Source organism: Acomys minous (genome assembly GCF_964271855.1).
Source record: "Acomys minous genome assembly, chromosome: 13".
Classification (NCBI taxonomy): domain Eukaryota; kingdom Metazoa; phylum Chordata; class Mammalia; order Rodentia; family Muridae; genus Acomys; species Acomys minous.
The window spans coordinates 110,262,299-110,276,411 of record NC_140495.1 but is presented as its reverse complement, the minus strand read 5'-3'; the positions used below and the strand labels follow the sequence as shown (position 1 = coordinate 110,276,411).

The 14,113-nt window shown below is 49.5% G+C and overlaps 3 protein-coding genes across 14 annotated transcripts in view; 2 read left to right on the top strand and 1 right to left on the bottom strand.

Moving 5' to 3' along the window:
- LOC311581480 (H-2 class I histocompatibility antigen, Q10 alpha chain-like) overlaps window positions 1–14,113 on the top strand; it is a 119,334-nt gene that overhangs the window by 65,144 nt on the left and 40,077 nt on the right. For 3 of the 12 annotated variants that reach the window (XM_084753768.1, XM_084753774.1, XM_084753764.1), the window contains exon 4: window positions 1,095–1,370. The exons of 3 other annotated variants lie outside the window; for them this stretch is intronic. In XM_084753768.1, coding sequence (XP_084609894.1) covers window positions 1,095–1,370 — 276 coding nt within the window. Of the gene's footprint in view, window positions 1–1,094; window positions 1,371–1,497; window positions 1,610–1,787; window positions 1,829–12,347; window positions 12,618–12,829; window positions 13,094–14,113 lie in introns of all 12 variants that reach the window. 6 more of the 12 variants (XM_084753765.1, XM_084753767.1, XM_084753773.1 and 3 more) reach the window with 4 other exon arrangements.
- Window positions 1–14,113, top strand: part of LOC311581476 (H-2 class I histocompatibility antigen, L-D alpha chain-like) — a 104,453-nt gene that overhangs the window by 89,853 nt on the left and 487 nt on the right. The gene's annotated exons all lie outside the window — the stretch shown is intronic.
- LOC311581488 (small ribosomal subunit protein eS10-like) lies at window positions 8,979–9,580 on the bottom strand. Its single transcript, XM_084753789.1, has one exon. The coding sequence runs from the start codon at window positions 9,520–9,522 to the stop codon at window positions 9,025–9,027; it is 498 nt and encodes a 165-aa protein (XP_084609915.1). The 5' UTR covers window positions 9,523–9,580; the 3' UTR covers window positions 8,979–9,024.

Genomic DNA, 14,113 nt, shown 5'->3' with positions numbered 1-14,113 from the left:
AACTGATGATAGACAGTTGTGAGCTGCCATGTGGTGCTGGGAAGGGAACCCAAGACCTCTGGAAGAACAGCCAGTGTTCTTAAGCACTGAGCCATCTCTCCAGACCCAGAATTTCTTTTCATTTCTTTCTTTCTTCTTTTGTCTTTTTGAAGGCATTGTTTTGCTTTTAGATTTTCTTCCTCATTGGAGTGATATTCTTTCTTCATCCTATGTAGTATCATTTCTGTCGGTGTCCACAGGTGCCCGGGACACTGCTGACCTGGATAATTAGACAAGTAAAGTCCCTGTTCCCTTAAAGGAGAAAGGTCCTGTGAGCTTGGACAATTTCCTGCCAGAAGTAACCATCCAGACCCTCCTGCTCCCCCTCTGCCCCAACAAGCTGCAGTGCTCCCCCTAGTGAGTCAGGAATTGACCTTCCTCAGAGGCAGGGGCTTCTGCAATGGAGGACTGGAGTGAGAGGGAAGATCCACTCCCCCTGTGAGCTGCTGTGTTCCCAGTGGGTGCTGCACTGGGTCCACAGCACACTTCAGGATCCTGTGTGACTTGCCTTGTATCTGTCCCCCAGAGGCAGGGGCTGGAAGTCATTTTCTCTGGCTGAGTGTGAGAGGTTCCACATGTTTCTGCTGCACACTCTGGAGATGGCTATTCACTAGGACGGACAGTGAGTGCTGGTCAGCCAGATGGACACAGTGGTTGTGTCTCAATAGTGGCAGGAGCATTTGGGGGCACCCTTCATGTAGCCCCTGCCACTATTTTCCTATTTTTATATGAATTCAAACACATATTAAATTAATTAATTTTACTCCTTCCATTCTTCCACTGCATATCTAAAGTTATAGAACATCTCATAAGACAAAACAACCAAAAACAAATGTTGAGCTGCTGGTTGATGTAGGTAACCCCTTAACTTCTGAGTGTCCCCAGGAAAATGTGCAGCTCTGTGCTGAGGGGACCAGCTCCTCCTCAGGTAACTAATGTGGTGACAGTCCAAGTGTTCAAACAGACAAGTAGTTCAGTGTTGTCATTGGTTTAACTTTGTCTTTGCAGATTTCAGGTTATCTTGTTAACTGTGGACTTCTTAAATCTCCCAACAGACCCCCCAAAGGCACATGTGACCCATCACCCCAGACCTGAAGGTGACATCACCCTGAGGTGCTGGGCCCTGGGCTTCTACCCTGCTGACATCACCCTGACATGGCAGCTGAATGGGGAGGACCTGACCCAGGACATGGAGCTTGTGGAGACCAGGCCTGGAGGGGATGGAACCTTCCAGAAGTGGGCAGCTGTGGTGGTGCCTTCTGGGAAGGAGCAGAATTACACATGCCATGTGGTGCATGAGGGTCTGCGTGAGCCCCTCACCCTGAGATGGGGTAAGGAGGGTGTGGGTGCAGAGCTGGGCTCAGGGAAAGCTGGAGCCTTCTGCAGCCCCTGAGCAGGTCAGGGCTGAGAGCTGGGGTCATGACCCTCACCTTCCCTTGCTTTCCCTTCCCTTCCCAGAGCCTCCTGAGTCGAACGCCCCCATCATGGCAATCATTGCTGTTCTGGTTGTCCTTGGAGCTGTGACCATCATTGTGGCTGTGGTGGTTGTGAGGAAGAGGAGGAGAAACAGGTAGGAGAGGGCAGGGCCTGGGTTTTCTCTCAGCCCTGTTTTAGAAGTGTGCTCTGCCTCATTAATGGGAAACACATGCTCACCGTCATGGCTCCTGTCTCTAGCTGGGGCTGCTGTCAGTTCTGGAAACTTCCTAGGGTTGGGGTCTTCCCTGGTCTCTCACAGCTTTTCTTCTCACAGGTGGAAAAGGAGGGGACTATGCACCAGCTCTAGGTAAGTGTGGGGGACAGGATTGTCCCTGAGGTCCTTGGGGTGAAGCTGGAGATGATGGGGAGCTCAGCCAGCCCATAATAGCCCCTCCAGCTTCACCTGCCATCTCCTGAGTGTCTTCTTATTTCTTCTACTGCAGACAGAGACAGCATCTAGAACTCTGTCTCCTCTCGGGAGGCTTGAAAAGGTGACACCTGGAGGCTTGGGTTTGGGGCTGCAGCAGAGAGGAGAGGGCTGGGTGGGGGATGATGGGGGCTCAGATTTAGACCTGTGGACGAGTGACGCGCCTTTGAGATGTGTTGACTGTTCATGACTCTTGTTCTTTAGCATCAGGCAGCTGCCTTGTGGGGACACGTTCTGACCTAGAAACAACAGATGTCTGAAGCTGTCTGCTTACTCCTGTGGGCTCCATGTAAAGAAGTGGGGAGCCCAGCCCTGCACACCAGGACCCTCTCCCTGCACTGCCTGTGCCTCCCTTCCACAGCCAACCTTCCTGGTCCAGCAGGCAGGAGGGGACATCTCCATCCTGTCAGCTCCCTGCTGCCCTGAGCTGCAGCTCCTCATGTCCCCACTGAGACTAAGAAGCTGAATGTGGACTTGATTGTTCACATCCTTGACCTGAGGGGTTGATGGGCGGGTAAATTAAAGGATTGAGAATTCTTGCACTGTTGTTTAAGAAATAAATGGCAGGGCTGGAGAGATGACTTAGTGGTCAGAGTGCCACCTGCTCTTCCAGAGGTCCTGAGTTCAATTCCCAGCAGCCACATGGTGACTCACAACCACCTATAATGTAATCTGATACGCTCTTCTGCAGATAAGGCACTCATATGCAATAAATAAAATAAATAAATCTTTAAAAAAAAAAGAAATGGCAGATGGAGAACCTTCCAGAATCTGTGTCATTATCCTGTATGTATGTGGTGGGACAGGATGAGGTTGTGGCAGCTGAGTGTGAACAGACTGTATCCAGGTGGAGGTGAGTGTGAACAGGCTGTACCCAGGTGGAGCTGAGTGTGAACAGGCTGTGCCCAGGTGGAGCTGAGTGTGAACATGCTATGTCCAGGTGGAACTGAGTGTGAACAGGCTGTGCCCAGGTGGAGCTGAGTGTCAACATGCTATGTCCAGGTGGGGCTGAGTGTGAACAGGCTGTGCCCAGGGGGAGCTGAGTGTGAATAGGCTGTGTGCAGGTGGACATGAGTGTGATCAGGCTGTGGGTGGAGCTCAGTCCATTGTCATCTTTGACAGGGTCACTCCTCAGCTCTTTCACCTCCTGGTTCTGTTCTCTTCATCGCTGTGAACCACATGCTGTGATTCTGTGATCACAGGGACCCCGTAAAGTGGTGGCCCAACCTACTCCTGTCCCCAAGATTGTGAACTCCAGGGCTGCTATCCTAGCTGTGGCTCCTTACTTTGTCTTCTGGTTTTAGGTTTTTTGTTTGGTTTTGGTCTTTCGCTTGTTTTTGGTTTTTGGTTTTATGAGGCAGTCTCTCTGAGTAGCAGCCCTGGCTGTCCTGGACTCAATTTGTAGACCAGGCTGGCCTCAAGCCCACAAAGCTCTTCCTGCCTCTGCCTCCCGAATTCTGGGATTAAAGGTGTTGGTCACTATGCCCAGCTAATAACTGAGTTTTTAAAAAACCAAATCTTCCACTACAGGAGTCAGAGAGACCAGAGACATGGGGTCCACTCCACAGCTGCCCTTCACATCAGTTTGGATCTATGGGGCAGACGCTGCTGATTAACTCTTTATGTTCTGCCTTCTGAGTAAGAGCGGTCTCCATAAGCGCATACAAGTGAATACTGAGTCACCAGGCAGTGGGGCTCTGTGAAAGGATTAGAAGGATTGGGGGTGTGTCCTTGTCATAGGAAGTGCATCACTGGGAGTGGGCTCATGCCAGGCCCAGGCTTGCTCTGGCCTCTGCTCCAGCCCCATGCCTGCCTGCCTGCCTGCTTTCTGCCCCACTCCCTACCTTGGTAAGCATGTGCTGAGGCTCTGATACTGTGAGCAAGCCCCAATTGAATGCTTTCTCTCTTATGAGTTGTCTGGGTCATGGTGGCTCTAACAGAACAGTGTCTAAGGCACCATCTCATCCTGTCTCATTCTCTGTCATCTATGTCCCCATCCATCCAGCAGTCACCTCACCCACAACCAGAATGGATCCTGATGCTCCAGTTCTGACTCCTCAGAGCAGAGCAGCCATGTTGGTCAACTGAGCTCCACACAGTCCAGAGCCAAGTGCTCCCCCAGCCACCTTCAGTGACCCAGTGCCAGCAACCACACCATCACCAGCCACCAAGTGACACACATTTCCCCTGCTGCCCTCGCCTTCATCGTTTGCTCCTTTTCTGTTCCATTCCCAGTCAGAGGCAGCCTTGTGTGACCTCCCCCTAATAAATCTCTCTCTTGAGGTCTGTTGCCTGCTCTGATCTTTGAGGCATCCTTTGGCCAACACTGGTGCCATGCCTTGGTGGGAAATCCTGAGGCCTTCACTCCCTTCCCTTCGGGGGTCAAAGCTGCATTGGGCCCTTTCCTTATTTCCAGTCCACCCACACCAGACCCCCTTCTGGACCACCGAGTCCTTGGCCTCCATGCATCCCCAGCAATTGCTGAGGGACCCTTCTCTGGTGGCTCAAATGCTGCCCTGAGTCTCGGGCACTCGTGGAGGTGGAGGTGCCCATCACCCTGGGGACAGGATTTCTCCTGCTTCCTGCTTGTCTCTCTTTGTGCCTGCCTGGGCCTGTGCTCTGTGAGCCCCCTCCCCTCTCAGCTCCCAACATAGACCTTATAGAAATTCAGTCTGGTGGGATTTTGTTTGCCACAATCTCTCTCTTCCTCCACGGACTCAGGTTTTATTACAACAGCGTGGCCTCAGTACAGATCATTGGCCAAAAACTCTTGCACTTGATTTCCAAAATCTTTTTTTTTAAGATTTATTTATTTATTATGTATACAGTGTTCTGTCTGCATGTCAGAAAAGGGCATCAGATCCTATTATAGATGGTTGTGAGCCACCATGTCATTGCTGGGAACTGAACTCAGGACCTTTGGAAGAGCAGCCAGTGCTTGTAACCTCTGAGCCATCTGTCCAGCTCAATTTCCAAAATCTTACAGATTGTAACAACTGCCACTGCACAGACAAAGGATCCCCCAAATATCTTATATTGGCTCTACACTTTCTCTTCTTTACACTCCTAGAAATGATTTTTAATATTTATTTATTGTACATACATGAGTGTTCTGTCTGCATGTACATCCGCTGCCAGAAGAGGGCATCAGATCTCATTACAGATGGTTGTGAGTCACCATGTGGTTGCTGGGAATTGAACTCAGGACCTCTGGAAGAGCAGACAGTGCTCTTAAGCACTGAGCCATCTCTACAACCACCTCCTAAAAATATTTTATCTCTATGATTTCTCTTTGTTCTGTTCTCAAAAAACTCTTAAGATTATGCTGTAAACTCTCTCAGAATTGGTAAGTTCATTGGGTATGGTAAATAGATAACTCTGTAACAAAAATTGGCTTTAATCTTATAGGTAAAGGCTTGTAACTAAAAGCTACACACAGGTAATCATAATTTGCTGCAACATGTTATATCTAGTTCACCTGTGTGTGTATGCAATTTAGATTCAACTTTTATTTAACATATATATGCACACGAACACACACACATACATATAATGAAAACAGATGTTTTAAATAGCAGCCATGTGGTGTTCCTCCATCTTGGCTAATGACCTCATCAGGATGTAAATGGCCACATGGCTGGCAGCCATCTTTACTAAGGCTAAAGGGTACACTCATGTGACCTCACCATCTTAAGACAACCACATGATGTAAGGCAACAACTCTAGAAGGTTTTAGTCCTACGAGCTCTCTGTTCATCCTTGTATCTCTACTCAGAGCAAGTCTCGCGTGCTGAGGGTTGGCATCAGTGTTTGTATGATGATAAATGCTTATGGTATATTTGCTACATGTCCTACATATGTGATTCACCTCTGGTTTAGAATATACTGGTATATGATGATGACATTTTAAGGTGATAACGGTCACCTTGGAGTAGCAAAAGCTGGTGTGAGATGTAGGTCTAACGACTTAGGTCTTTGCTACCTGTTCAAGACCATGATGCCAGGAAACGTAGGTGAGTGCCAAGAGCCACCCTGGCAAGGGAACTCACTAGGCATGTGGGCTGTCTAGGAGGTGATCCGGTATTTGCAAGGTCAGTATCATGATGTACCCCAGAACTGCATCCAACCTCTGACTACCCTGTCAATCGTGATTTCTTGCATCTCTCTAAAATCTGGTATTAGAGCCGGGCATGGTGGCACACGCCTTTAATCCCAGCACTCAGGAGGCAGAGGCAGGCAGATCGCTGTGAGTTCGATGCCAGCCTGGTCTACAAAGTGAGTCTAGGACAGCCAAGGCTACACAGAGAAACCCTGTCTTGAACAACTAAAAGGAAAAAAATCTGGCATTGGTGTGAACTGTTACTTTCTGGGTATTGACTAGCTCTGATTGAGCAAACTTCCTACAGGCTCTCGTTGAAAATGCACTGTTTATTATTCAGATGAATTAATCCCTGATTATGGAATTCCTGATTTGATTCAAATATTTTAAAAGTTAAATTGTTTTAGATCTTCTAAAAACAATTTTAGAGAGTTAATTGTCTGCAATAAATACCTTTGTGGACCTCCAGATGCCACACTAGGGATAGCCTGGAGGTAGATTTATGACCTCAGATAAGCCTTCACTCCAGATGGCACCACAAATCCTGGTATTCACCATAAATATAGGCAAGTTGGTTTGAATTTCCCATCAACCCAAGTTTGAATGAAGGTACCTGGAGATGTCTGAATTTACTCTGTTTCTTAGAATGAAAGACAGATAAAATTATTGTCCTGAGCTCATTATGAACTAAGAGATAGCTGGATAATGTATAGTGTAGGCGCAATTTTCTTAACAGATATATTTTATTACAAACTTATTAACTGAGCATATGTCACTTATAACCCAACTAACAGAAAAAATAAGAAAAGAAGATTAAAGGTCACAATAATGAAATCGTAAGGATGTCAGTTCCAAGGAATGATTCTCCTGGTGTAATCAGCAGGATTTCTTCTGCTAGAACCTGGGGCAACCAGAACCTGGAACCTCAGCAGGAGCTGGAGCCCCGAAGCCTTTCCTGGAGAGGTTCTCTCTAGGAGCATCTCAAAGTGCAGCAATGAACAGCCAAAACTATCCCAAGTCTCCAAAGGCCCCACCTCCAGTTCTGGGCTCATCTAATTATCTCCTCCCAGAGTCTGTTCATGGATCTTTTCAGCTGGCAACAATCAAGCTCCCGCAAGAGGTGGTTTGTCTTCTAGTGAATTAATATCACCTGTTCTCACAAGACTGTTCCGATCCCACACTTGGGACCATAACAAAAACAGGCTTATCTCTCCTTCAGCAAAGCTAAATCAGTCCTAATTGATAAGTCATATACTCTTGTAACCTTTAGACCTTTGTCACTCTGAACTTGCTGTGAACTTATGTAATGGATACTTAGATAAGAAATGTTTAAATTTAAAACATGTAACCTGTTGTATTTTAGAATTCAATCTGTTTTGTGATTAATTGCCTTTTTTCAACTATGAGGTAAGGCCCTTTTTCTCAGAAGTATAAGTTTGGTCATCTACAATAAACATTGCTGAGATTAGGAAATCTGACTTCAGTTGAAGTCAAGTTGCCTAATTTCACCTTTTCTCTTGAATATATGTTGTGTGTGAGTGGTTTATTTTCTCTCTTTCTCTCTTTTCTTTTTTAAAAATATTTTTATTTAATTTTAATTTATGTGTGTTAGTGTGAGGATGTCAGATCTTGGAGTTAGAGACAGTTGTGAGCTGCCATGTGGGTGCTGGGAATTGAACCTGGGTCCTTTGGAAGAGCAGACAGTGCTCTTAACCACTGAGCCACCTCTCCAGGCCCCTCTCTTTTATTTCTTATTTCCCTGTAGACTCACAAATAAGTTAGCAGACTCAATGCTTTAGCACCTTCTAGGGCTAGCAAACCTAAGTTCACACTAGCTCACTGGAGATCTCCGCAAAGAGACCTATCTACAGATCAAAGAGCCTCCTTTTACGACCCCTGTGCAGTTTCTACCCAGAAGCCATTTTTACAGCCTCAGCTGTAGGAAACTTGTGGTCAGTTTAAGTTCTCCTCGGCCACAGTGCAGCCAGTGCCTAGAGAAGGAACCCTGGGCTCCCTTTTCTTCTTCCTCCTTTCAATCCTGACCAGTTGCCTGAGCCATCAGCTCTGGCGACCCAAGAGATAAAGCAAACTGGAAGGGAATCTGCATCCAGCCCCAGAGACCCCACCCTGGTCCTCTTCAGAGCACCAGCCGGGCATTAACAGGTAAGTAACAACCTATGTTTGATACATACAGTATTTTTAAAAAATTTTTTATGTGCATCAGTGTTTTGTCTGCATTCTTGTCTTTGTGAGGGTGTCAGATACCCTGGAACGGTATTTACAGACATATGTGAGCTGAAATATGGTTGAATGGAACTCAGGACCTCTGGAGCAGCAGCCAGGGCTCTTAGCTGATGAGCCATCTCTCCAGCCCAGTCTAAGGTACTTTTTTTTTTTAAATCGGAAAAACCATAACTAGGTAACAACCAGGTCACCAGGTGGGAAGCGAGGAGGAGGCAGCATTACATCATTTTGATTAGCTAAACACACGAATAATAAATTTTGTTCCAAGTACAATGTCCTCATATCTAGACAAAGCATTTTTCGATGATTGGCTGGGATCTGGGGCAGGGGAGCTCTTGGGGGCTTTCCAGCTCTCTGGGAGTAAGGAACACAGCAGGACGTTGTGGCCTTAACTCCAATAGAACATCACTTACCTTTAACCCAAGCAGAACATGCACTTCTCATCTGCTGTTTTGCTCTAAGCAGCAGGCACTGAACCTTCCTGGTTCAGACACACAGGGCCTGAAAACATGAGCTTAATTTATCTTGTAACCAAAATGGAGACTTGGAGCCAAAATGGCTTCTGATATGCTAAGAGTGAAAGCTGGTGCCAGCAGAGGAGCCACAGCTACTCTAGCCACTAAAGTAGGTCTCAGCGGAGGGCTGCAGAGTTTAAGCAGGCTACACAGGCTACAACACTACAAAATCCTAATCTTTTTTTTTTCTTTAAAGTTTATTCAACACAACACATTCTCCAGCTTCACTGTGGTGGCTGACCACGTCCACGACCGAAGCCGCCTCTAAACTGAAATTCTGTCCCTGAGCCAGCCCCAGCCTTGGCTTTCTTGTCAGCAGCAGGAGGCACAGCGCTCCTTCTGTAGGTGTCTCTGTCTGCCTCCCCTCTTGTGAATCTGTCAGGTCGCTCACCCTCTGGTCCTTTGGGCCGAGGCCTGCCAATCTCGGGACGACTGCGGAGCAGGGTGGCGGGCACAATCTCCGGAGGCAGGTGGAGGTAATCTCGGAGATACTGGATGCCCTCGTTGGGGAGGTACCAATAGAAGTGTCTCCAGGCAAACTGCTCCTTCACGTAGCCTCGAGATTTGAGAGGCTGCATGACCTTCATCACGTGAAAGTTGGGCACGTTCTTGTCGGCCAGCTTGGGGTGTTTGGGCATATGGACATCTTTCTTGGCAACCATCACCCCTTCCTTAAAGAGGAGTTCGTAGATGGTGATCCGGTTCTTCTTGGGCATCCACATTGCGGCGACTGCAGGGTCTGAGGCAGAGGCTGGAAAGGAAGGGGCATGCGGGGTGTGACATCTCCCAAAATTCTAATCTTATTAGAGCTACGAACTCACTGTAAACCGTTGAAGACAACTAAGCTGTGGAAGGTAATAGTCACTTTATACATAGTCAGAGTCTTCAATGTGCTCAGAACTATACGGCAGTCACGCCAAGTCCTCATGTAATGAGTTACATGAAAAAGCTTTGCTTAGCCTCCTGTGTGCGTTTTCAATGTTGAGCCTAACACAAGTAGCTAGAAATGAGCAGAGGTTGTTTAGTTTAGATATACTTACTGGATAGCAGCAGCCTTCAAGACTTTTCAGAGATCTGATGAATATGGCATTTAAAATGTTACTAGGGGGCTGGAGAGATGGCTCAGAGGTTAAGAGCCATGGCTGGTCTTCCAGGTCCTGAGTTCAATTCCCAGCAACCACTTGGTGGTTCACAACCATCTATAATAAGATCTGGTGCCCTCTTCTGGCCTGCAGGTGTACACGCAGGCAGAACACTATACACAATAATAAATAAATAAATCTTTTAAAAAATATTTAATGGAAGCCCTGTGTAGTGGCCTGTGCCTTTAATCCTAGCACTCAGGAGGCAGAGGTAGGCTGATTACTATGAGTTCAAGGCCAGCCTGGTCTACACAGAGAGTCCTGGACAGCCAGGGCTACACAGAGAGAACCCGTTTCAAAAAACAAACAAATAAAAAATATTTAATGGAAAAAGCTTCCTATGAAAAACAAAGACCCCAGCCCCTAGACATGACCCCAAGGTCTCCACAGAGATGATGGGGCACAGGACTCCAACGAGAGCTTGCCAGCCACTGTCCAAGCTGTGGACAAGCAGGACATGGGGAGTTGAGTGTCTCCCTTTGCTTAGACAACATAGACCTGTCTCCCAAGTTCCTCCTCCACAGGAAAGTCCGCTGGGCCTTCTGAGCCTGGAGCAAAGACTGATGCTGCCCCGGGACCTCTGCCCTCAAGGAAACCAAGACTGCCACAGAGGAACCTAGGGTGACTGAAGCCAGGGCTCCTCTGTGTAGCAGTGGCTGTCCTGGAACTCACTCTGTAGAGCAGGCTAGCCTAGAACTCACAGACATCTGTCTCTGCCTATTTGAAGTTCTGGGATTAAAGGCGGGTCGCACCTGGCTCTTTTTTTTTTTTTTTTAAGATTGATTTATTTATTATGCATACAATGTTCTGTCCGCCTGTACAACTGCACGCCAGAAGAGGGCACCAAACCTCAACACTGAAGCGCAACCAGTGCCATTAACCTCTGAGCCATCCCTCTAGCCCCACCCTTCTTTCTTTTCTTTTTCCAGGCAGGGTTTCTCTCAGTAGCCTTGGCTGTCCTGGACTCACTTTGTAGACGAGGCTGGCCTCGAACTCACAGAGATCCACCTGCCTCTGGTTCCAGAGTGCTGGGACTAAAGGCGTGCACTGCCAGGCCTGGCTTCTTTCTGTCATTTTTAACAGGACTCTGTACACCTGCTTGGTCAGTGCATGACCAAAGCCCGGTGTCTGTGGGTCTGTGCGGGGCTTGCAGGCCAGCGCCTCTGCTTTAAGGAGAAGCATCTCTCACCTGCATCCCCAACTGCTTGCTGTAGCCACTGTGTTCCCAGAAGCGTTTTTTTCTTCTAGAACTCCAGAGTCCGACTTCTGAAGAGAAGGAAGAGGAAGGGTGGAGGGAAGGACAACATGAGCCTGGCCTGGGTCTCTCCTGGTGTCCAGACAGCTTCTGGGTGAGAACGCGGAGACGCCATGACAAACAGTGCTCTGTCCCTCAGCACAAGGTCAGGCAAAGTCCCAGTTGTCAGGCGGTGAGGTCTGGGGTGGGGAAGCCCAGGGCTGTGGATTCCCCATTGTAAGACCCCCGGCACGGTGGTCTTAACGTGGAGACCCCCACCAAGAACCAGCGAGGCCAAGGTTTCGGTTGCAACACGCAAGAGGCTTTATTGTAGAGGGACGGGTACCCGGGCGTCTCAGTCTCCGGAGAGGCTAGCGCGCCCAGCGGGCCTTTCGGGGGGCCTTTTATAGGGATGTTAGCGGGAAGCGCGGGTACAGAAGCGAGAAGCATAGTTACAGGGCTCTGATTGGTAAATTTAAATGAGGCGAGGTTATGGCCTGGTCATTAGGTGGGCTCTGGGAACAGGGGAGTTTACCCGTTCTCTGGGCCAGATGGCCGGCCGTAAATATCTTGTTTGACAAGGACAAACTGTTTCTGTTATCTTAGCACGCTTTTATTTTTTCCTCTGGGCCCCAGGCCTCATCTTATCCCGGGAACCTACTATTCTAGTCTTGCCTTGCAAGATAGCGTTACTGCTGCTATGCTTGCTATGTCGGTTGCACAGGGGAGGGGGTCTTACACCCATCTCCCCAGTTTCTACCCGGACACTGATGATAAGTCTGCAGTTCTCACCCCCATCTGGTGAGGCAATCCTGGGGAACCAACCAGCGTCGCCGCGGCCACCGGTTATAAAGTCCATGCAGCCCGCGGGACTCAGACGCGCCCGGATCCCAGATGGAGGCGACGGCGCTGTGCATTCTGCTCCTGCAGCTGGCGGCCGCCCTAGCCCCGACCCACGCGGGCGAGTGCGGGGCCGGGAGGGAAACAAACTCTTCGGGGAGGGGAGGGGAGGGGAAACCGGGAAAGGGGCGTCCCCGCGTCGTCCACCAGACCCTCCGCGCCCTCCCGTCTCCACCCGCATCCCGAGCCCTGCGCCCTGCTCCCCTCCCGGCCCGCGCACCTGCCCGGGATCCCGGGAGGAGGTCGGGGTCTCACCGCACGCTGCCCCCAGGCTCACACGCGCTGCGGTATTTCTCCACCGCCGTGTCCCAGCCCGGCCTCGGGGAGCCCCGGTACATGGAAGTCGGCTACGTGGACGACACGGAGTTCGTGCGCTTCGACAGCGACGCGGAGACTCCGAGATATGAGCCGTGCGCGCAGTGGATGGAGCAGGAGGGGCCGGAGTATTGGGAACGGAACACAGGGATCGCCAAGAACAATCAGAGGACTTTCCAAGTGAACCTGAGGAACCTGCTCGGCTACTACAACCAGAGCGAGGGCGGTGAGTGACCGCAGTCAGAGTTCACAACTCCTCGACGTCGCGACACCGGGGCCCGAGATGCCCGGGTCCCAAGTCCGAGGTTCGGGAGAAAAAAATGCGACCTGGGACTTGTTTCCTCTTTCAGTTTGGAGGAGTTCGTGAGTGGGCGGGGCCGCGGGGCGTGGACGATCTCCTGGGGACAAGTGGGTGGGGCTGATCCTGGGGTCCCGCAGGTTCCCACACCATCCAGCGAATGTCTGGCTGTCACGTGGGGTCGGACGGGGGTCTCCTCCGCGAGTACCTTCAGTTCGCCTACGATGGCTGCAATTACCTCGCACTGAACGAAGACCTGACATCCTGGACTGCGGTGCAGATCACACAGCGCAAGTGGGAGCAGGCTGGTGTTGCAGAGAGACACAAGGCCTACCTGGAGGACACGTGCGTGGATTGGCTCCTCAGACACCTGGAGACCGGGAAGGAGACGCTGCTGCGCACAGGTGCGGGGGCCGCGGGCTCCTCCTCCCTCTGCCCTCAGCTCAGTCCTGAGGAAGAAGAACCTCAGCTGGGATGACCCCCCTGTCTCTAGGGAAACAGTGTCGGGGTCTCCTGATCCAGCATCGCAGGCTCCCCCAGTGTCTTTTCTTTCCTATTCGTTATCTTTCGTGCTTTTTTCTCTTTCTTTTCTTTTCTTTTTTCTTTCTTTCTTTTCTTTTTTTTTTTTTTTTTGTTGTTCTTGTTTTGTTTTGTTTTTGGAGACAGGGTTTCTGTGTAGCCTTGACTGTCCTGGGCTCACTTTGTAGCCCAGGCTGGCCTAGACCTCATAGAGATCTGCCCCAACAAGCTGCAGGGCTCCCCCTAGTGAGTCAGGAATTGACCTTCCTCAGAGACAGGGGCTTCTGCAATGGAGGACTGGAGTGAGAGGGAAGATCCACTCCCCCTGTGAGCTGCTGTGTTCCCAGTGGGTGCTGCACTGGGTCCACAGCACACTTCAGGATCCTGTGTGACTTGCCTGTATCTGTCCCCCCCAGAGGCAGGGCCTGGGAGTCATTTTCTCTGGCTGAGTGTGAGAGGTTCCCCACGTTTCTGCTGCACACTCTGGAGATGACTGTTCACTAGGACAGACAGTGAATGCTGGTCAGCAAGATGGACACATGTTTGTGCCTCAGTGGTGGCAGCAGCAGTTGGGGGCATCCTTCACGTAGCCCTGCCACTATTTTCTTATTTTGATATGAATTCAAATGCATATTAAATTAATTATTTTCTGTTCCTTCTTCCATTCTTCTACTATGTATCTAAAGTTATAGAATATCCCATGGGGAAAAAAAAACAAAACAAAGCAAACAAACAAATGAAAAGCATGCTGACCTAGTGGCTCATGTGGAGTACCTCTTAGCTTCTGAGTTCCCCTGCCCCCCACAGGAAAATGTGCAGTTCTGTGCTGAGGGGACCAGCTCCTCCTCAGGTCACTAGTATGGTGAGAGTCCAAGTGTACAAACAGAAACATAGTTCAGTGTTGT

Coding starts and splice junctions, on each gene's coding strand:
- LOC311581488 (XM_084753789.1), bottom strand. CDS start 9,522: ATGTGGATGCCCAAGAAGAACCGGATCACCATCTACGAACTCCTCTTT.